The sequence below is a fragment of the Topomyia yanbarensis genome, chromosome 3 (assembly GCF_030247195.1).
Source record: "Topomyia yanbarensis strain Yona2022 chromosome 3, ASM3024719v1, whole genome shotgun sequence".
Classification (NCBI taxonomy): domain Eukaryota; kingdom Metazoa; phylum Arthropoda; class Insecta; order Diptera; family Culicidae; genus Topomyia; species Topomyia yanbarensis.
In genome coordinates this window covers 162,814,652-162,839,329 of record NC_080672.1, presented here as the reverse complement: position 1 = coordinate 162,839,329, position 24,678 = coordinate 162,814,652, and the positions used below count along the sequence as shown (strand labels likewise).

Sequence of the window (24,678 nt, the reverse complement as noted above, 5' to 3'; positions counted from 1 at the left end):
TCTCGATTATTCACTTCCTAACCACAGTGTTCCTAAAACCGTTATTAACAAAAAATGACCATAAATTTGTCATACGGTATTCGAAAGATACAGTATCCAAGCATCTTCTCAGCGAATTTCAAAATGATCCATCGAGGGATTCGAGAAAAATTGCAATTTGAAGTTTTATGACACGTTTCATAAAGCTACATACCAGCAAACACCCACGAGTTTGGTCCTATCTCTACAAACAAAATTTTGTCTACTTATTTAGTATATGGCATTCGAAAGATATAGTAATCAAGTATATCTCCTGCAAGTTTGAAAATATTTCATTGACGGAATCGAAATTTATAACGGTTTGGATGTGGTATGCGGTCATAGATGGGTTTTCTACCAGACTTCAAGCGTGAATCCATGTTTGTCCATTGACTATTTAGATCGTTTCTACGTGCCGCGGTTTTTAAAGGAAAACCTGACCATTTAATTACATAAATATAATGTACAAAAGGTGTTATTTATATGGCACACTAAAAAAATATGAAAATAGGGTTGTCTACCAAACGTTAAATATAATGTGTAAATTAAAAAAAAATGGATAAAAGTCGGAATGTTTACTTCAAAAGGCCATATTTCAATGGGTTGTTGACCGATTCTAATTATTTTTTCATTATTGAACAGGTAAACGTTTCATTGTTAATTTACATTAAGAAGAATATAAAACAGAGTCATCTACATCAATAAATAGGCGATATAGTTGATCTCAACTATATGTATTATCATTATTTAGTAAATATTTTTGTTTTAAAAATAGCTGCCTATTTATTTTTATATACTAGTTGATTGCAATTGCTGTATAAACATCTGAATGTCAAATTCTCATGATAAGTTCAATTCGACAATAAAAGTAAGAAGTAATACAATGAAAAATCTGACCTGGAAAATGTAAAATTCTCGCGTTTGAGCGAAGTGAAAAGTAGAGTACACCGCATCCTTATTCATCCTACCATTTAAACTAATGCGTTGAATAGAGATAGCAGAAGCTACTTCAATTAACGTGTTCAAATGGGTGGGATCAGAGTGTATGTAAGGAGAGTGAAGACAACTGTCATGATTATCTGTCAGTAATATTCCAAACGAACAAACGACCTCTCAAATTATATGGATTTGACTCGTTTGGAATGACACTGACAAATAATCATTGTTCCAATTTTGACAGTGTCGTCACTCTCCTTATATGCACTCAGGGTGGGATGAATAAAGGTGCGGTCTTTCACTCATATTAGTAATAACTTCAATGCCTAATAATGAGAACATCATTTGCCCTATCCAGGGGGAATAACACGATTCAGGGGTGCTCAAGAAATACTAATTAAAAATACTAAAAATATAAATTCAATTATAAATTTACGAGGTATCTGAATTCAATCGCAACCGAAGAGACTTTAAGGCACCGTCAGCGGCAATCCTTACTAATTATTACATCACTCGGTCCTATATTTACAGCATCAACTGATAACTGGAGTGCTTCGATGGCGAGCCAACTCTTCCCCAGATCACGTCCTGTACACGCTGTTAAATTCCAAAGGTGCTGTGGCTAAAACGCTCACATGCTCTGAGCTGCACAAGCGAGCGGAGAAAATTGCCGCTTTGCTACAAGAACGTGGTAAAGTAAATCCAGGCGATCACGTTGCCTTGATTTTCCCGCCCGGTTTGGATCTTATCTGCGCCTTCTATGGATGTCTGTATCTCGGTGCTGTTCCAGTTACGATACGACCGCCCCATCCACAGAACCTCATTACAACCCTGCCCACCGTTCGGATGATTGTGGATGTATCTAAAAGCGGTATCATCCTGTCGATTCAAAGTATCATTAAACTGCTCAAATCCCGTGAGGCGGCCACTTCAATTGACCCGAAGAGTTGGCCGGTAATTCTGGATATTGAAGATAATCCGAAACGGAAACTAGCGGGTAAGTCGAAACTCTTGTGCACAAATGATAGGAAAAAAAATTAAACGTATTTTTGTACTTCCAGCCATCGCCAATAGTACACTGGATTCTACGGCATATCTAGATTTCAGCGTTTCCACCTGCGGACGACTGAGTGGAGTTATAATTACACATAGGTAAGACTCGTTTGCCCATAACTGAAGTAATAATAAATCATTTCTATACTTTCCAGATCTCTTTCAAGTTTGTGTGCCAGCTTGAAACTAGCCTGTGAATTGTATCCTAGTCGCCATGTGGCACTTTGCCTTGACCCGTACTGTGGTCTGGGTTTCTCCATGTGGACATTAATAAGCGTTTATAGCGGCCATCATTCAATTCTGATAGCACCGTACGAAGTAAGATCTCACAATTTTGTTTTCTTGAAAGTCTTCTTTCAACACTAAATTATTTTTTTCAAGGTTGAAGCTAATCCCAGTCTGTGGCTAAGTACATTATCACAGTACCGTGTCCGTGACACGTTTTGCTCATACGGAGTGATCGAGTTGTGCACAAAAGCCCTAAGCAATTCCATCCAGATGCTAAAGCAGCGCAATGTGAATCTTGGATGCGTTCGAACCTGTGTGGTGGTTGCTGAAGAGCGTCCCCGTGTGCAGCTGACGCAACAGTTCTGTAAACTGTTCCAGGCATTGGGCCTCAACACTCGCTGCGTGTCGACTTCGTTCGGTTGCCGCGTAAATCCAGCTATATGTGTACAAGGTGCCAGTTCGGCCGAAAGTGCACAGGTTTATGTTGATCTACGAGCACTGCGTAACAATCGGGTAGCACTCGTTGAGCGAGGTGCTCCAAACTCACTCTGTCTGGTGGAGTCTGGTAAACTACTACCAGGCGTCAAGGTTATAATTGCCAATCCAGACAGTAAAGGTCAATGCGGCGATTCGCATCTAGGAGAGATATGGGTAAACAAATATGGTTGAATTATTGTCACAATTTTGAAATATTTTTGCATTGCAGGTACAATCGTCCCACAGTTCAAACGGTTACTTTACAATCTACGGAGATGAGACCGATTACAACGACCATTTTAACGCAAAACTGGTCACAGGATGCAGCATTAGTGATACATGGGCTCGAACGGGATACCTTGGATTTCTGAGACGCACCGAGTGTTCACAGGCTGGTTCGATACTAGACGAAACCACTCCCAGCATCGCTAGTCGAGATTCGGACAATGAATCGATTCACTCGCAGGTTAGTTGCATTCCATATTTGATGAATCTGTTCCCTGATTATTATATGGAACGGCTATCGCCTCAATATATAATCAAGATGAGTCGGTTTAAAAATTACAAAAGTACCTTACTGCGCGGAAGAATTCGAATGAGTCGAATCTCTTGTTTTGTTTTTGACAACACTAATAAGTGCGAAAGCGACGCACAACTCAAAAGTAAGTTAGAAGAACTTATTCTTTAGGTTATTTTTGCGTGTATGTTTCGATTTCCTATCCATACAATATCATTTTCTTTTTTTCTTGTACATATTATGTCATTTGATACTTCAGGTCTACTGTGAATCGATAGTAGACGTTTTTATGCTACAACTTTTAGTTTTAAACGAATAGCTACCGTTATTTGTTGGATGCTAAGAGCGAAGCTTCTTCTATGTAAACTAAATTTTGAACACTTCTATCTTAAGATCATCATTACTGCAAAAGTTGGTGTCTTCATAACGCTTTTTAAAATGTCAAGGATTACTTAATGATGGATAGAATAATTCTGTTTTGATCCTATGAGGCGGGGCTTTTAACTATGCAAATCTTTGAAATACAAATCAAAATCGTGGGTATTCACAATGGTCGTGTTTTTTAAAATTTAGTTTAGAAAGGCGAGGTATATTCAGTAAAATTTATAAAAACAATAGGGGCGCTAGAATCGCGCATACAGAACCAAACTAACCTTTTAAAACCTTAGTGTGTGTATGGTTAATACTTTAAAGCCGTTGAAAGTTGATATATGACACATTGTTCACGCACTACGACGTATCTGAATAAAATACCGAAATATCGATATCTTTTTAATGTATTGCATGTATCCCGGGGCTAGTGGGCGGCTGGGATAAGTTGGTGGAATCACATTTTCTCCGTTTCTATTATACATAAATCTCTGTCTCTCGTTGTGTATCAAAAGCAATGGGAAACACATTATCCAATGCATTTTTGTTGCAAAACAGTATGTTTTGTAGAAGGGCGATATTATGCTTTTGAGCTTACTATGTAAATTTTCTTAATTTTAAACATGCTGTATTATTTATTTCAATCTATTTCCCGAATGATTGCATTTTTCTATAGTTCGTGTATAGACTCGTATAGACATTACACCTATCCCACAGTTAAAATTTATTTTTAAAGTATTTTTTTATAAAATATGCTGTTGGGGTATGTTGGCAGTGACGCAAGCGAGGCACTATTTGTAAAAACAGTCATCAAATAATTTTATTTATGGAATTCGCTCCAAAGTCAGCGAATCTTTTGCTTGTATGAGTCTGGTCAATGCAGGGGACATTTACTTCGATCAATCACCTCAAGAATTCGAAAATTTGCTCTTGAATATGGAGTACGCGTCGAAGTCAAAATATCGGGGTATTGAGAATGAAATATAATGGCCAGACATAGTAATTCTTACTCGCGCTAGAAGAAGCTCATCCGATGTCCAACTTTTCCGAGATAAGATGAGTCGCAAAATTATCCGTCTCCTTAAATAGCGTGAGAAGGATTTTTCCGATAAAATTTCTCTGATTTTTTCCTTCTCATCGGAGAAGGTGGTAATATTTGGTGCTCCGAGCTCACTCTTTCTGGTGAGTATGGTAAACTACTACCAGGCAAATTAAAATATTATCACGAGAAGGTGATAATATTTTTTTGTAGAAATCAATAAAAGTATCAAAATATAAACTTCGTTTCCAAGAAAAACAACAAAGAATTACGATAGACTTGTTTTTTCGTGTTTTGGAATTGCGGTAGCACGACAGCGAACGCAAAAATGATACCGTGATAAACTCATTCGCTCATTCTCCGGTGGTTTAAATATCCGGAGAAGTTGTGTGAGTACCAATTACCTTTCGTGTGAAAATATGAGTTTTTATTGTCGAAGTAGCAAATTATTCGGACGCATTTACTCATATGAGTGATGAATGCAATGAATACCTGATAATAGCAAATGTCGGTTAATATACAGTTTTATTAAAAGGAAGGACATTCAGCACGTTTCATTAGAACTCCTGTAGTAATTCAATCTCCATTTTCTTGCTTACTTTCTGACGTATCGCCAACACCCCAAACATACCGCCAACTTACCCTGGGGCCGGGGTTTTTCGTCTCAAATATTTTAATTATGAAAACAAAAACAATCCCACAAAAACTTTGATAAAACTCAACAGTTCTGCTCTATTACGAAACGTGTTGCAAGATCTACTTAAATCAAAGCGGTAAAAAAATGAAATCTAAAAACATCGCCAACTAACCCCGCTCTCCCCTACTACAGTACAAAAATGCGTATAATTTGCGAAATCTGCATATGAAACTGCGAAATCCTTATAAAAACCGCATAACTTTCGGAATCCACATAAAAATGCAGAACTCGGAAAATCCGCAAAAAACTTCAGTATAATTGAAATATATTTGATTTAAGAATCTGAAAGATATTTTAGCAGTGTCGACCTAGCTAAACAACAGACAGGTGCGAAGGTGAATGGAAATTTGGGCAAGTTCCGAAGTAGTAAGGAAGGATTTTTTTGAAGTGTAACATGAATCCAATTCAATCTCCCGGTAAAGCCCAAATTTTGATAAAATTATGAAAATTGGTCGAAATAGTTTTTTTTTTTTTGTAAATTCGCCAAGCATTGATTTTGTGGTACTCCTGAATAGGAACCAACTTCTTAACCGTTGTGTGTCCGACGCGGTACCCGGGTACCTTTTTAAGTTTCAATTAATTAAATTCCTATGTTTTATCCATAGCTGGAAATTGAAACTTTGTGACATCTTAGAACTTCACTAAATCAAGCTTTTGGGTTCATAATATTGTTGATATAGTAAGGGTGAGAGTGAGGAGGGGCTCCTGAATTTTTTTGCTACGTAACAGGCCGACGTGGGTACCCGGGTACCCACAAAACTAAAATGCCCATAACTAAGGTAATATCCAACCGATTTCGATACTTTTAGCCGTTTTGGATTCAAGAACTCATCCACTTTTGGACTTGGTAAAAATGGATCAGGTTACATCATTCGGTTCCCGGGAATCCGGGTTTCCGGAAGCAGGTTCCAGTGCTGGGGTACTATTTGCGAACTTCAATGGAATACTAGCAATATGGGTATCAAAATTCTTGGAATTGCATCAGTAGGCTGTATCTCGTGGTTTTGGAGCCATTTGGTGATTTGACCCCGGAACGGACGTTCCGGAGCAGGTTCCCGTGGGGCCGTGAGCGGCCATTCCATTCTAATACCATTTTTCAAATTGTCATAGGGTCCCGTAACAATAAAAATCAGACTTTCGAGACAATTTGAAGAGTTTTGATACTCATATTGCTAGGACATTATTAAATTTTACAAATCATATCCTAGTACTGGAACATTATTCCGGAAAATCCGGATTACCAAAAACCAGATCCATTATTCCGGTTCTATTGTACAGAATCAAAAAGTGGACGAGTTCCTGAATCCAAAACATCTAAAAGTGTCCAAATCGGTTAAAGGAAGCCATAGTAATGAGCATTTCAATTTGTGGGTACCCGGGTACCCTCGTTGGCCTGTTAAAGGTGTTTTTTTTTGTTGGACACATAACTGTTAATCACTCCACGGATTCGAATTTCGCACGAGTAATGAAACACGTCTACTCTTTCAGATGTATAGTTTTCTTCTGCCTAAATTTAAGTGTTCAATCCATAGCCTGCTATTGTAATAATACTATGGATAGCGCATATCCCTTCTTCTTGGATTTTTATAGTGAAATAAAATAGAAACATTCCTACTCTTTTCTGGGCATTTCAGCTCATTTCGTAATATCTTATATTTCGAAACCAGACATGATATCTTCACACTCCTCATCTGTATATCCCGCAAAGACCTCTTCGTACGATTAATCTGGGTTATAAGAAGAATTCTGTTGCGATGATGAAGTACCATTATTTATGTTCTTCAGATGAGCCACGTTCCTTCCGTAGGTCTTCCCAAAATCTCGATCTTCCACTGTAGCTCGAGGAGCCGTCGGATCTATAACTTTGTTCTATTGAAAGTTGTCGACAGTTTATTGCTTGAAGAAAGATTTCCATGAGTACTGAATAACCTTGCGCTATGTTCGACTCCTTCGCGTGACGTCTAATGTCCCCTCTTCTTTCCCTTTTTGTTTACTTAAAAAATCGAGATCACGATAATCAGAGGATGGGGGTACAGTTTCAATATCATCAATAGCTTGTAACTTGGACCTTATTGATCTGCCATAGTATAACTCCGACGGTGTCTTCCAAAGTTGCTGAATGCGGAGTCGTGTAGTACATAATCAAGTAATCCTTTAAATCCTTTCCAGTATCTTCAGAGCCCGTGGATGGTTTGCAACCTATTTAAAAGTGATCGATTTTGGTATTCTACTAAACCATTCTCTTGTAGCCAATATGGTGCCGAATGATTGAAAACGATATCGTGTACTTTGCTGTACACTTCAAATTATTTGCCAATCAATTATTTGGCGTTGTGTAGAGTAATAGTTCTTGGATATCCTAAGCAGGTAAAAATTTGGCTTAGGCATACAACGGTTTCATGAGCAGTTATGCGAGTTATAATTTCAACCTCTATACCTACTGAAATTTCGAACACAGCAAAATACACAAATGGAGTGGAAAATTGGATATTGAAAACATTTTTCATAGATGGGTAGTCGGTCACCGCCGCCAGCATTGCTGGAAATTTTTCTATATGTTTGCACATCTTAAAGTCGGATTCGAACTTGCGTTTGAGTTGTAGTACAGAAACGACTACACAGACCTATTTTCAACTATGAGAAACTTGGCAATATTTCGTAATCATACCTCGTCTGTAAATAGAGAAACGACAATGCAATATATCTTCTTCATATATGTTAATTGTTATAGCACTGTTAATTGAAACATATGAGAAAAATCGCGAAAGACTTCTCAAAATCGGTGTTTATATTTGTTGTGATATGTTGTCATATCTAACTTTTTGAAGTTGTGAAGTATATCGAAGTTGTACATAAGTTTGTGTTGTAGAATGACTATTCTTACACTTTGTAAATCCGACACCGTTTGACGTGCAATACGATTGAATATGAACAAAAATACGATTATGGTGAAATTGAATGTTTGTAGCTATATGAATGTAAGTTGTCAGCGCCCTACGACCAATTCCGATCGAACACGATGCCATTTATACATCAATGCGGTTCGGATCGAAGTATCGTAATAAAATCTCGTTTCTTACATAAACGATATCAAATCTACCTCTACAGACTAAAATTGATTATTTAGACCAGCGGTTCTTAACCTTTTTCATACAACGGACCCCTTACCCGGAGAAGCTGCGGACCCTCCCCCCGGATAAATATCGATTTTGTATGCTATCAATATGGTATTTTCAGCTTGTTAAGAAACAAGACTATATTTTTCTTCACCCCCAGCAACGATTTCATAGCCACCTAGGGGTCCACGGACCCCAAGTTGAGAATCACTGATCTAAACGATTATGACTTTTGTAGACAATTTTACGAGTCTTTTTCAACATTAGTATACGATTTGTGGTTTGCTGGGCTATTACTACCAGTACATATTCGCCGGAAGGTCAATTGCAAAATCCACACGCAGAAAAAATTACTGTGAATTTAAAGAAAATTTGCCTTAACACTAAGTTTTTCGATTGTTCTATGGCTTATGCAGATTGCTTGTTGAACAACAATTGTTTTAGTATCAAAACAAATTAATTTTTATTAGCATTTTTGACAAGACAAGGAATCTAACTAAAAAAATTGATTCAACACAGTTTTCGTGTTTAGATCTTAGTGAATTTGTTTATTTTGATAAAGCTAGTTATTAGAATCAAAAAACAATACAGGTAACATCAATAATTGGTTAAATATTTGAAAGCACAGCTTTGATTATTGAAATGGCTTGTCAAAACTATTCGAAATAATTAATATATTAGTTGAAATAAATACTTTCGAAATATTGGTAGGTATTTTATTTGACAATTTCACAATGATTTTATATAAATGAATGAAGTTGCAGAATCTAAAATCAGTACCTGTCGTTCCAAAGGTGTGATCCGTAGTTCATGCATTTTGATGAATCCCGATCAATCTTGGTGAAAAATCGTGTGTTACCGAGCATTGAAAAATTTACATCTATTCAGAAATTTGCACAACTCTTTCGAAAAATGAGTGTTCAAATCCTGTTAAAAAAATAAAAATATTAGGTATAGGATCGAGATACATATTTTTATTCTGATCAATGTGTTTTGTCACCGTTCAACAGTGCAAATAAAACATTTTGTTCGTTTTATAAGAAACAGAGTTGGAATTAGCTCCTTCTTTGGCCACCACTCAATAAACTTTACGATTGATTCGGTAAATTACGGTAAAAAACGCATTATTTAAATACTTACCGAAAATTCTGAAACAATTGATGGCAAATGGAACACAGCCCAGTAAACTTTGTTTCTGCTACTGAAATCCAGAAATCTGTACCATTTCGTGCGTGTCTATAAAAATTTTTCTACCAGGAACAACTTTGTAATGTCAAATGGAAAGAATGTAATGAAGCAGTGTTTTGAACCGACATAAAAAATTGTTATTTTAAAAATATAAGCAGTCGTATCGAAGAAGTATTGCAATTGATATAAATCGTTTAATTTTTATGACTAACAGCATATATGTATATTTGATTTTAATAAAGTTTGTGCAATTAAGAATAAACTTTTTGCTTTTGCTTTCCAAAAATGACAAATATTTGTTTTAAATAATTTTCTAGGCAGAATCAATTTTTTTATTGCGTTTTGATATAAAGTTTTGGTTTTTTATTTTAACTACGATATATTTTTCTGCGTCCAGAGAGAATAGGAAGAGAGAAGAATAGCGTGAAGCCAAAAATACCTTATTGAGCAGACCAATCGTTCAATGTAAATAAACATTACTCATGCCTCAGTTGGAGGAGATAAGTATTGTACAACCATCAAAAAACCCGAGCAAAGTCGAACATCAAAATTACAACAAGTAGAATTCATATTTTGATAATTGGCGATTCTACGTTGAAACCACTCACAGATAGCGCTGGAAGCAAACTGTAGCTGATTTGATTCTGTTCTGTCATAGTGCATATATTTTTGTAAACATTGGTAAAACAACTTTTAAACACCAAATCACCGATCAATTTGTTGATCATTGTTTATGAAACTGAAGGAAAACCATCATTTTATGAGATAATGAGTAAACATCTTGCGAAAAGGGATGTAAATCATACTGGTTTCTAATATTATTCGCAGAGCTATATGTATACTGTTCCGAAATGTAATTTGTTGAGCACCATAGCAGCCGCAACATCATTTCCTGTTCCTCCTAAGATAAGCTAAACCTGCATGAGATGGTGTAAATTCATGAAACTCTCCAGATAACGCGAGGAAAGAATATTTCCGGTTAATAGGAAAGTGTCAGCTTTGTATCATACACAGCCGATCCTTCTCTTTGATAATCTTCACTTCCAAAATATGAAGGAGTTTGACATTGGTGCTGATTAGGTCTCGGTTTCGAATTGATACTTTATTTATGGATCGATTTTTTATAACCACAATAATACCCTGATTACATTTCGAAGAAATGTATGAGCCAAATAGTTGCAAATGGCTGTAATTTCAGAATAATTGCAAATAAAACTAAATTTCTTACTCGTTTCATTCATATTTTGGCAGTGGTAAGCTTTCCCGATCAGAATGCAATAACACAATTATAACAGAATGAAATTTTCGTGGTCAGCAGTGTTATAAATTTGGTCTCGTTAGTAGTTAAAATAACAGAAAATTATAACAAATATCTACGCAAGATATAGTTTTGGAATTTTTGTTATGTGTTTCAGATCGGGTTTTCCGAGAAGAAAATGAATTTTTTGTTGTAAGCTACGACTCACTTGCGGGTGAAAAAAGCAAACTGTAACACTTTGCCAGTTCATGAGTTGAATCATAGGTGTCACATGACTAATTTTGGTTTTGCCGCAAATCGCCAATAGCATCAAATTGAAATCTTATTGTGCTATCAATTTTAGATTTTTTAAATATGACATCAAATTTTGATCTCAATTTGCTATCATAGCAAATCATGATAGCAGAATTAGTTTTCTGTTTGATGTCATAGGACAATTTTGTTGCTCTCAATTTTGATCTTTTAACCGTTAAAACGCCCAAAACGACAGCAACCTGAGTAATCATTTGCCGAACATCACAACATCAAGTTTAGTTTTCAATTTGTTGTCAGACTCTGCTCGGGAAGAAACTTAAATTTTCGTCAGAATTTAGTCGTGATTGTAAGGTGCATTCTAGAGTGTATGTGTTAGTAAAAACAAGCCTTAGAATTATTTCATCTCTTTGTTTCGAAATGCACATCATTTGCTAAACAAATCCAACGATCACCGTACCAAAATATAATTAAGATTTCTGACAGCTCATTTACAACCACAGATACAAACTCAAGTCAAAGGAAATTGGTTTGTTTTCATCAGGAAATACCTAACCTCAATCGATTTTTGCACGGCAAAATATTTTGTTTTCATCACGAAATAATTCAGCGCCTTTTCTTTTTCAACGGGAATAGAAAGGTCAATGGGAAGTGCTGCCTGTGGAAGCGGTTGCCAAAATGCTACACTGATAAAAATTCACACTATAAAACCAAATGAAATTTAACATCATTTTTATGTGCTCTTGCATGTTGAAAATCTTTTAAGTGTAACCTCGTGTTAGATATATAATCCATATACGATATACATTTCCTTAAAACTTTTGTCCGCGTTTTATGTCCTATTGTCCTGCGCGGTCCCAATATGAACGCCCCAACTCATTCCGAAAAGGTTCTGTTTGCTAATGGGTTAGTCTAGTTACCAGATCGAAGACATTCCTGTACGGCTATTATTTTTGGCTCATTGCGTGTTGCATCTTCAATTTCATCAACGTCAACTGCCACAGATTCCTGTATTTCCAATATCATAAATTTGTTATCTTTCTCGACATCCTTAGCACCATCAAAACAAACCAATCGGGGCAAAGATTCTGATATATTTCCGCTTCCTTTCCGACACTTGACCTTGAATTTAAAGGTTTAAACCCTTAAACACACCGTTCAATGAGAGTACATGATGTGGAATGCGGGGAAAAAATAACTTCAAGTGGCTTATGATATGTCTCTATTTCAAAGTCTCGTCCAATCAAGAATAATGAGAATTTCTCTACAGCCCATACTAAAGCAAGTGGCTCTTTTTCCGTTTGGCAGTATCGTTTTCAGCACAAGTTACACTCTTGCTAGCGCAGCAAATTATCTGAGGATCATTATCACTTCTTGCCATAAAATTATTTCGTAATAGATGTTTTATATGTCATGCTCATTCGAATGTTGGTTTTACATACCTTATGAATTTGGACTGTGTGGTTTACCCACACGTCGCCAGATGTGGTACTCCTGAACAGGAACCAATTCCTTAATCACTCCACGGATTCGCATTTTGCACGAGTAATGAAACACGTTTGCTCTTTCAGGTGTACTTACTCAAGGACGTTACTAATTATACAAAAACAGCTTATATAGACAAGACCTTACATTTTATTTAGACAGACACAAAATACTTGCGCATAATACACTTAATTCCACTTCAGCTATGTGGAATATCGTAGCGGCCGGGACGAACGTTGGTCGACTTGCTACTGCGATGGGTTTCAGGGGACTGGTCGACGACGAACTGGTACTGGAACAGCAGATGACTGTTCAGACCGGGTGCTTCCGTCGGTCGGGATCCAGATGCGGTGACAACTCGGCCGTGTAACGTGCGACCTGCGTTTCGAAGATGGTCCGGGAGTGGTACAATGGCTCTACACTTTCGCGAGTTACTTCGCGCACTTTTCGACACATTTAGTGGCATCATTTGACCAATAGTGCACTCGCGTCCCACATGGAAATAGTTTTTCACAATACACAATGACCCCAACTAGTCCGATCCTGCCAGGAATAAACGTTGTGCTTCTGGAGGATTCGCTTCGGATCTTTTAGATCCCACTAACTTGCGGAAAACGGAGAAAACGAACAGTCCCAATATAGCGAAGGGACGACGCTGTCGCGGGTCATCACTCCTCGGACCGAAATTTATTGACTGATCCTCTTTTCAACGCGGGAAGCTCTTTTTATTCCCCGATGCCCCCGGAAACCATCTCTACTCTCGATCGATGACTTCTTGTCGTATACAGCGTAGCAGGGGAAAACGTTGTTTACAAACATTTATAGGTTGGTGCCCCGATAAAAAGTTTATTTGATTTTTTAGATCAGATTGGTTGCATGCATAACCTTTACATTGTATAATTTTACTTTTCACCAAATAAACAAATGAACAAAAAATGTAAATAAACTATCTGACACATAATATAAAAAATTGAGTAAATAAATCAATATGGAATAAATAAATAAATAAACAAATAAATAAATAAATAAATAAATAAATAAATAAATAAATAAATAAATAAATAAATAAATAAATAAATAAATTAATTAATTAATTAATTAATTAATTAATTAATAAATCAATCAATAAATAAACAAATAAATAAATAAATGAATAAATACTGACGGCCACCAATCGAAGACTACTAAACATGAAATAAATATCCTTCAAGCATGTAAACACGGAAACTATGACATTTATTTCACATTTAGACATTTACTGACAATATTTACAAATATAACAAAATATCTAGGGGTCTATATTAAGCTGGCCCAATGACCACGGGTTTATTGTGATCAACGAAACACAGGTCACAGCTTTCCAGTGTGTACGAACCAATTTATGTATTGTCGCCTATGTTTACTACTATTCTAAAATAAAGATATTGTTGGTGCAATGGGTATTACAAAAAGCACCCACTGATATCCTCTTTCATTTTCCCGCAGGGTCACAACACGCTGAATTCGACGACGAGCTCCAACGCGGGCAACACAACGATTGGTGGCAGCGGAAACGAGCAGGAGTTGCATGACGCGGTATATATTGTTGGTGCGCTCGATGAAGTCATCACACTACGCGGCATGTACTACCACCCCATTGATATCGAGAACTCCGTGCTGCGCTGCCACAAGAAAATTGCAGAATGTGCAGTTTTCACATGGACGAATCTACTAGTGGTAGTGGTAGAATTGGACGGCAATGAATCTGAAGCATTAGATTTGGTGCCATTGGTGACCAATACTGTTCTAGAGGAACATCAGTTGATCGTAGGTGTTGTTGTTGTTGTGGATCCTGGTAAGTCTAACTGTTCCGAGACAATCTTAAAAGGATAAAGCATATAAATGCATTGATTTATTTCTAGGAGTGGTTCCTATCAACAGCAGAGGAGAGAAGCAACGCATGCACCTGCGAGATGGATTCCTAGCTGATCAGCTTGATCCCATCTATGTTGCTTACAATATGTAAGCTGAGTCAGCAAAACAGACAACCAAAGGCTAACAAATCGTGTACTGTGCCTCTCATTCGTTTAATTTTTAAGTGATGCCTAGATGCCACCAACCTGGCGAGCATCGGTGATACTATTGCCAACTTACAAACGAAGAGCTGTAAGAGGAAGAAAATTAACGCACATCACATACACACCCATATATGCCTATAAACGTTGTAAAGCAAACGATTGCTAAACTACAAAAAGATCGCAAAAACAGGCAAATAAGTATGATCTAACCTCTTTCATTAGAAAACGAGGTACATTTTACAACAGAACATTTTCTCAAATTTTCACTGTAAATATTCTGTACGTCGTTTGGACAAGGAAAATTAATGATTTTCCCTACAATTAGGAATAACGATTCGAGTTATCAATCGTTTCCTTAGTGATTTTGTGTATTCGTCGGTTGGAATTTACATTGAGCTTAATTGACGTAGGTCTTCGTTAGGTCTAATATAGACAGGGAGCAATGAACCCACTAAAATAAAACAAAATACTATGAAGATGTAGAATGTGTATATTGATTTTGTGCGCACAAGCTTTTTATAACCGTTTATTTTGACAATTATTTTCAGTATTGAAAGTTTCTTTTTGTAAATTTCATATTTCATTAAACACGCGATAAAGGAAGTATGAAAAGTAACGATCGATGCATTATTGTTTTTAACTTCATAATCTAGTCTTTTTATTTTTTCTGTGTATATTTTACTACGAATGGTTCTACCTATTTGTTTGCATAAAGTAAGTTGTAAACTGTAAGCAGATTTTAGTTGTGATTATTGCTTTTATTTGTAAATTGTGAATATTTTTACGCCGTAACCTGTCGGATCTCTGTTCCTTAACATCACTTCTAAACCTACGATTGTCATCATCATTCCCTAGAATTAACCAAGCAGTTAGATGTCCCTCCAACACTCTTCCAAAAAAGTCATCGAAATTCATCGAAACTATCTCCAACGTAATTTAACAATAAAAAACTAGCAGTTTATTAAGAAACCACATTATTCAATCGTATTGATTACAAGACAAGACATACTACAAATTCTTTCATCTGTTTAGCCTACTAACCAAAATAAGGACTACACCTTTTTGTATACATTAGTGGAAGGAATTTAGTGACACATTTGAAAGCTAATGTTAAGATGACCGAAAGCTTCAAACTACTCCCTTATCGGAGTATGTGAATCATATATATCTAGGATCAAGCATGTCAAAACGTAAAAAGAAAGGAATTAGACAATTAGTTGAATATAACTTTACTAAAATTTCGAGTACTTCTCCTTCAACCCCTATATATATATATATATATATATATATATATATATATATATATATATATATATATACAAACACATGCAAAAATGAATTGCATAACCAACACATAGACAAAACACACTTTTGAAATGAAAAGATCAAGGGCAAGTGGAAATGCAATACCAGAATCTACCAAGTGGCCGCTAGAAAAGACTCGAAACCGAGGTTTTGCAATCAAAGAACGAGATGAGACATCAGCAATAAAAGTACTGAGTTTTCGGCTGATATTAACAAAAATTGTAAAACGCTCACCAATTCCTTTGTATTTCTCTTAGCGAAGAACGCGTAGACGAAACAGTTTGAAGCGACTATTTAATTTAGAGAATAAATGTATTTAGAAAACAAGCCTGTTTTAATTCACCTAGTGGTGCAATTGTGTCTTTGTCGTATGTTAATTCAAATGTTTACACACGTTTTTTAAATATTTTTGTTCGATCATGGATGTCTGTTCTCTGTGGCTATAATGAGCCACTTCGTTTCCGCACATTCGTCACTTTTGAGTGTATTAGTTTTATGCATATTTAATTAAACTTGGCGTCCGCGACCCTGTAAGTAAACATAAACTACCTATGATAGCATATCTGTCCCGTTTTCTGTGGAATTCCCTATATCTATGGGACTAGTTTGCTTTCATGGGCTGTACAGATACGAACGAGTATCCTGATTCTTTGGCGCACGATGAAGAGAGAAAAGGCCGAGCTTCACCGGGGATCTTCCGAGTCGAACATTTTCGATGACTAATTCATCGAACGAGGTCACGGATTTAATCACTGTTCTACAGTGGAATTGCAGAAGCATCATCCTGAAAATCGATTCGTTTAAAATCTTATTAAATAATTTGAAATGCGATGCATTTGCCCTATGCGAGACATGGCCCACTTCAGAAATAACCCTACACTTCCACGATTTTAAAATTATTCGCTTGGATCGAGAAGACTTACGGAGGAATACTTTTGCGGATCAAAAGTGCTATTATTTCAATCGGATCGACCTCCCCTCGACACCAAGCATTGAAGTTGTCGCTTGCCAAACCAGAATTAAAGGCAAAGGCTTTTGCATTGCTTCCACCTACATCCCCCCTAGAGCCTCAGTTAGCCACCGACGGCTTTGCGATATTGCGGAACTCCTCCCCGCACCGAGGCTAGTTTTTGGTGACTTCAACTCCCACGGCACGGCATGGGGTTGCCTTCATGATGATAATCGATCTACCCTACTCCATGAGCTTTGCGACAACTTCAATATAACCATTTTGAATACGGGTGAAATGACACGTATTCCTGCCCCTTCAGCGCGTCCGAGCGACTTAGACCTGTCCCTCTGCTCGACATCGCTGCGGTTAGATTGCATGTGGAAGGTAGTCTCTGATCCCCACAGCAGCGACCATCTGCCAATCGTAATTAATATTGCTAACGGTTCAGGGCCACTGAATACAATCAATGTTTCGTATGACCTCACACGAAATATTGATTGGAAGAGCTACGCGTCCGCGATATCCGAAAAAGTAGAATCGACACAAGAGCTTTCTTTCGGAAGAAGAGTACAGGTTCCTGGCTAGCTTGATTCTCGATACCGCGTACCAGACGCGAACTCACGCGGGCCTCCTCTTAATCCATGGTGGGACAAAGAGTGCTCAGACGTTTACGCGGAGAAGGCCGCTGCGTATAAGACCTTCCGGGACGACGGGCTGCCAGCTAGCTACCGACAATACGCGATGGCAGAAACGCGCATGAAGAGTTTGATGAAAGCCAAAAAACGTAGCTACTGGCGCCGGTTCGTCGACGGACTAACAAGAGAAACATCGATGAGCACTCTTTGGAGTACGGCCCGGCGTTTACGAAACCGAAACAGTACTAACGAGAGCGTGGAATATTCAAACCGTTGGATATTCAATTTTGCCAAGAAGGTTTGTCCGGATTCCGCCCCGACACAGAAGAAACACCGTTTTCGATGGTGGAGTTCTCAATTCCTTTCTTGTCATGTAACAATAAAGCCCCAGGGCCAGACAGAATCAAATTTAACTTATTGAAGAATCTGCCAGACTCTGCCAAGAGACGCTTGTTGAATTTATTTAATAAGTTTCTTGAGGGTAATATTGTCCCTCATGACTGGAGGCAAGTGAAGGTCATCGCCATTCAAAAACCAGGAAAACCAGCCTTCGACCACAATTCGTATCGACCGATTGCGATGCTGTCCTGTATCCGAAAGTTGTTCGAGAAAATGATCTTGTTTCGCCTCGACAATTGGGTTGAAGCAAATGGCTTACTGTCAGATACACAATTTGGTTTCCGTAAAAGCAAAGGCACGAACGACTGTCTTGCGTTGCTCTCAACAGAAATTCAAATGGCTTATGCAAGCAAAGAGCAGATGGCATCAGTTTTCCTAGATATAAAGGGGGCTATTGATTCAGTTTCTATCTCAATTCTTTCTGAGAAGCTGCACCAGCATGGTCTTTCATCGACTCTAAACAATTTTTTGCTAAACTTGCTGTCCGAAAAACATATGCATTTTTCGCATGGTGATTTATCGACATCAAGAATTAGCTACATGGGTCTTCCCCAGGGCTCATGTCTAAGCCCCCTTCTCTATAACTTTTACGTGAATGACATTGACGAATGTCTTGTCAATTCCTGCACGCTAAGGCAGCTTGCAGATGACGGCGTGGTCTCTATTACAGGACCCAAAGCCGTCGATCTGCAAGGACCATTGCAAGATACCTTGGACAATTTGTCTGCTTGGGCCCTCTAGCTGGGTATCGAGTTCTCCACGGAGAAAACTGAGCTAGTCGTATTTTCAAGGAAGCGTGAACCAGCGCAACTACAGCTTCCATTAATGGGTCAAACTATTGCTCAGGTTTCAACTTTCAAATATCTCGGGGTCTGGTTCGACTCTGGGGATGTCACATTAGGTATCTGAAACAGAAGTGCCACCAAAGGATCAACTTTCTCCGTACAATAACCGGAACATGGTGGGGTGTCCACCCAGGAGAACTGATGAGGCTGTACCAAACAACGATATTATCGGTGATGGAGTACGGGAGTTTCTGTTTCCGCTCCGCTGCAAACATACATTTCATCAAACTGGAGCGAATCCAATATTGTTGTTTGCGTATTGCTTTGGGTTGCATGCACTCGACACATACGATGAGTTTAGAAGTTCTGATGGGCGTCCTTACGCTGAAAAATCGATTTTGGGAACTCTCATTTCGATTGCTCATCCGATGCGATATCTTGAACCAGTTAGTAATTGCTAATTTCGAAAGGCTTGTCGAGCTCAATTCTCAAACCCGATTTATGTCCTTGTACTTCGATTACATGGCTCAAAATATCAATCCTTCTTCATATTACAAGATGTTTTACACCGACGGGTCAAGCCTCGACGGTTCCACTGTCTTCGGTATATTCAATCAAAACCTCACCGCCTCATTCAAACTCAATGATCCTGCTTCAGTTTACGTCGCAGAACTTGCTGCTATTCAGTATACTCTTGCTGCTATTCATTGATACTTTGCCCACCGATCATTACTTTATTGTCTCGGATAGCCTCAACTCAATAGAGGCTCTCCGTTCAATGAAACCTAGAAAGCACATTCCATATTTTCTGGGGGAAATCTGGGAGCGCCTGCGTGCTTTGTCTGTAAGATCGTACAAAATTACCTTAGTTTGGGTTCCCTCGCATTGCTCCATTCCAGGTAATGAAGAAGCGGACTCTTTAGCTAAGGCGAGCGCTTTACAAGAAGATATATATGAAAGACCAATTAGCTTCAGCGAATTTTTCAGTATTACTCATCAGAGAACCCTCGAAAGTTGGCAAACTTCATGGAGCAATGGTGAACTGGGAAGGGGGCTACATTCGATAATCCCTAATGTATCAACGAAACCTTGGTTCAAGAGAATAGATGTGGGTCGAGATTTTATTCGCGTGATGTCTCGGCTCATGTTCAATCACTACACGCTGGACGCTCATCTCCGGCGTATTGGGCTCGTGGATAGCGGTATCTGCGCTTGTGGCAACTGTTATCACGAGATCGATCATATTGTCTGGGCATGCGCCGAGTACTGTTCTGCCAGATCTCAACTATTCGATTCCCTTCGGGCCCGAGGAAGATCACCCAATGTCCTGGTTCGAGATGTACTAGCAAGCCGCGATCCCCTCTATATGTCCCTTATATACACGTTCCTAAAAACCATCAATATCCAAATTTAACTGCCCCTATTATCTCTTATCATTCCCAGAAGTGCCCTCTTCCGCCTATCGTACCCCAACGATGGTCTTAAGCGACTCCAAGACGAGACAAAACAACTGTCGCATGTCCCAACAACACGAGACCTACAGTACAACATCACACGCGCAACGCGGTATGTTGCCGATCTGCATCTGAGCCGTACTACGAAATTGTCTGGAGGAGCCCCTGCCGGCTCGAGGAAGACCGCCCGGCGTCCCAATACATGATGCATCCGTCCGAATCTGTAATCTTGGCCATTGATTCAAGATGCCGGAAACTGAAAGTTTATATCCCCCCCTCTGTCAGCATAGTCCACCCTCTCTCCCATGTATCTGATACACAGATGTAGGACTTCACCCCCGCTCCCTTGAATATCTTCCCAAAATGTAGGTGCCCCCCTACCTTCTAGTTTTAGTTGGTCAATATTTAATCTCTTTAAGAAATGCTCAACAATACCAACAGTAATAGCCCTAATTAATCCCCCCCCCAATCTTAATAAAATTGAACCACTTCTAGTTAATAGGCTTGTAAAATGTTCCCCTTAGTTAATATTTAATTGCTCCAACAATCTCCCTTCTAAAAATCAAAGTGCATTGCTATACAAAGAACACACAAAATCACCCCCCCCCCCAATCTTACGAATATTATATTATCCCCTCTTGTATATATATACATATATATATATATATATATATATATATATATATATATATATATATATATATATATATATATATATATATATATATATATATATATATATATATATATATATATATATATATATATATATATATATATATATATATATATATATATATATATATATATATATATATATATATATATATATATAAGTAAAATTCCTTTAGTTTCATTATATAAAAACAAAATTATATTAAATGTGTAACCTCCTAGTTTTAAGCAATTCAAAATGTAAAACAAAGAAAAATGGCACCTTTAAGCTAACGCAAATGTGCCTTATCAAATAAACGAATTGAATAAAAAAGGGTAAGTTATCATGTAGAGTTAATTCAACCTTTCAATATAGAGACCTGATGTCACAAAATCCGTTTTATAAGCTTTGAAATGATTTCTCTGTAACTACACTCATTTTCGCATTTATGGGTAACATAACATCCTAGGGATAGACTGAATAGTTAGAATAATTTCATTGAGCATTTATATGAATGAGCAGTTCTAACTGCAAGCTACATCATTCCCGCGGTTGTTAATGATTGATATCAATCATCATCTTTTATTATGAACGCTGCGGGTAAAATTTATGTCTATACAGTAGGGGAGACTGAGGAGACTTGATCCCCTTTTTTTTATTTTTCAATCCTACTCCGTGGAATGATACAAAAACTAAGTTATTTTTTGTAGTTTTATATTGTTTCTAGGGTTGACTGATAATCATAAAAAAATTACATGGAAATATTATACTGGACATGAGCTATGAGCATTTTTGGAAAACAACAAAAAACTGGAAAATTCTTTGGTTAGTGGAGACTCGATCCCTAATTTGGGGACACTTGATTGTTTTTTGAAAACGTGTTTAAAAGAGGATGTAGGATAATAAGCCTATTTTTACCCTTTTTCAATTATCATCCTACCCATCTCAAGCCTTTGGTTAGAGCAGCGTCTGCCATCTTTGCTCACCGCATTGGCTCAAATGGTGGTTAATTGGGGTACTCGATTAGAGTTTTAGCTGCGCTCAAACAGAAGATTTTCACCATTCTCAAGACAATTTTGTTATTATATTGGCTCTTAATAAGAGCCGAATGACCTTAAGGCTAAAACCTCTATAATCGAAATAAAAAATGGCGCCTAATAACAAAGCAAAGAAGCTGAAATAATAAAATTAATAATGAAATACTGTGGTAACCTCCCTAATAGGACAAAAATAGGTACCTAACCCCATTCGATGTTATAAATGTATTGTGGTATTGATTAAATTGTTGTGATTACATATTACTACTTTTGTTACTACATATTACGCATCTCTCACAAGATTTTTTTAGAATTCCCCAAATCTCTGTGCAATTATTTGAAAGCTGTCGTTATTATGGTTGAGGAACGTCAAATGTGGGATGCATGATTGCTACGTATACTGTAGTAAACAATTACAGTTAAGTTTCTGAATAACAATTGTTTTTAGCGGGCTAATACGACTGCAGCTTATAGCTTAGGGCAGCGGTTCTCAACCCTTCACGTACCATGGACCCCTTAGGTAAACATCGATTTTATATGCTATCAATATTTTATTTTCAGTCTGTCAGGAAACAAGAATTGAAATTTAAATATTTACCCGAAAAATATATTTTGTTCCCCCAGCAACAACATCGTGGCCCCCTTGGTGCCCGCAGACCCCAGGTTGAAAATCACTCGTTTAGGGGATCTCAGTCCGTCCCGCGAGACAAAATTTGCATGATCGGACAAAGTAACACCTGTCTGCCAAATATACACCGGTCTGTCTCGAGATGTGTAACGCCCTGTCCTCTATTTTGTTTAGTCTACAGTATCCTCCTCCTAACAACGCGTGCTAAGTCATCTGTGATGCAATTAAAACTTCGCATTGATTCCGATTCTGTCTTCTTCCTGATCTCCTCTTGGGTCTCCTAGGTCTAAAACGGATCAATCGACTATTACAGCCGATTTCTTCACTTATCTGAAACCTAGTTTTCGATCAAAACCGGTTTTCGTGAAAACCGGTTTTGGAAAATAATGAAAACTATTTATATTTCTTCAGCAAGTTTTCGATTGTAGTCGCAGATTTCGCGAATTCAAAAACCGGTTTTAATGAAAATCAGTTTTAGCGTACAAAACGGTTTTGAAAGCTGTAAGCATGCTCCAATTTTACGATTTTGACATTATCAAACCTCAGACCAATAGACCTTTCTCGTCCGACCTAACACCTGTTTTTCTTATTTTTAATCGAAAGATTACACATTTATAAGAACATTTCCGTAAAAATGAGATTTTTAGGAGCTATCATGATTTTTTAATGATTTTTTAAAATTTGAAATATGCAAGAATGTTGAATATTTTTTTCACATCAGCAAGAATGGTGGGACTTAAAATGTGCGTTTGGGCAGCACTGCTTTGAATATTTTCACTTAAGTTCTTGGCAACGCAGTAAATGAAGTGGTGAATCGCAGTTCAAAATTCATTAGCGCAATGTAAACAAACTAAAATGAACCTCTCGCTGTATGAACATTGGATGAAAATGTTTAACCTCACTTTTTTGACAGTTCGCAGAGCTTGTTTACATAGACTTGGAATTTTTTGTATTCGACCACAGTATGAGAAACTTGATTTGGTTCGCTTTTAAATGCTTGTATTAACAAGCTCGCTAGGCTTTCAATTTTATTTGACGTCATTAGGCAATTTTCCATTAAATTTGGCATTTGGATTTTTCTTGTCCACGATTCGTTGAAGAAAGCGATTTTATTTGTTGCGATCAATTTAACTTTTGTTTTTTTTTGCTGAATTACAACGTTAGCCACGAAACATTTTGATGATCTCTCGTAATTGCGTTGCAAATGTTCTTAAAATTATATACATCACTTCATAGGTCCGCATCAATTGCAGCCGCTCCACCTCGCCTGAATCGAGTTAGCCGATGGTCCAGCCTGCGTCACACTCGGCTGTCGCTGCACCAATGGTAGCTCCCCACCAGGCATCTGGATTAATTGCTCAAATCGCAGCTACTGCTGATAGTGTAGCGATCGGCTCCATCGGTAATACCGTTGGACATAACCTCATCGGAATGTTAAGCGGTTCCGATTCACAAGAGGACAGGCTGCCCCGGTATCCGGCAAGGCAAACACTTATTTATATTTTGATGGCGCGGTGAAGGGGTGGTTAAAGTGCGAGTCGCATCTTGAAAATCGATCGCTTGAAAGTAGTATAAGTGATTATAAAATGAGACAACATAAACTCATAACCTTTCTAATGGTTATTTAGCCATAGGTAACGAGAAAATAGATATGTTTTATTCATGTACAACAAAAATTACTCAGCAATAATTTAATTTATTATTAATTGTTACGCGTGATTTTGTCTCCAGTGATTGGCCAAAATTGGTCGCTTTTAGAATCTGGTGCTCTAAGCATAACTGTCCCATGTTAATAGCGAATCCCATAACAAATGGGACAGTATAGCGATCATACAGCTGTAACAGCGAATTTAGCATTGACATCAATATAACCAGGTTGGTTGCAAGCAGAAAAAACAATACTAGCTGGGCTGCTAGCTGTTTGTGCTACTAATAACACTTGCAGTCTGTCAAATTAACATGTTTCTATGATTTAGCTTCAATGACGATGGAATATAGCCGAATTCAAAGCCTAACCCATCAGCGCATTTGATCATGTAATGGATATTACGAACGATTCACATTTGATTTCCGTAGTCACAAATTACCGAACCACTGGCAGGTAGCACAATCTTCGGACTTAGTTGTGAATTGGAACA

The 24,678-nt window shown here is 37.6% G+C and overlaps 1 protein-coding gene across 1 annotated transcript in view; it reads left to right on the top strand.

The window, feature by feature from the left end:
* LOC131687356 (disco-interacting protein 2-like) overlaps positions 1-15,614 on the top strand; it is a 105,449-nt gene extending 89,835 nt beyond the window's left edge. Inside the window, exons 9-15 of the mRNA XM_058971437.1 lie at positions 1,486-1,951; positions 2,016-2,106; positions 2,163-2,325; positions 2,389-2,886; positions 2,942-3,178; positions 14,119-14,467; positions 14,535-15,614. Coding sequence (XP_058827420.1) covers positions 1,486-1,951; positions 2,016-2,106; positions 2,163-2,325; positions 2,389-2,886; positions 2,942-3,178; positions 14,119-14,467; positions 14,535-14,638 — 1,908 coding nt within the window. The 3' untranslated portion in view covers positions 14,639-15,614. The remainder of the gene's footprint in view (positions 1-1,485; positions 1,952-2,015; positions 2,107-2,162; positions 2,326-2,388; positions 2,887-2,941; positions 3,179-14,118; positions 14,468-14,534) is intronic.
* The last annotated feature ends 9,064 nt before the right edge of the window (positions 15,615-24,678 follow it).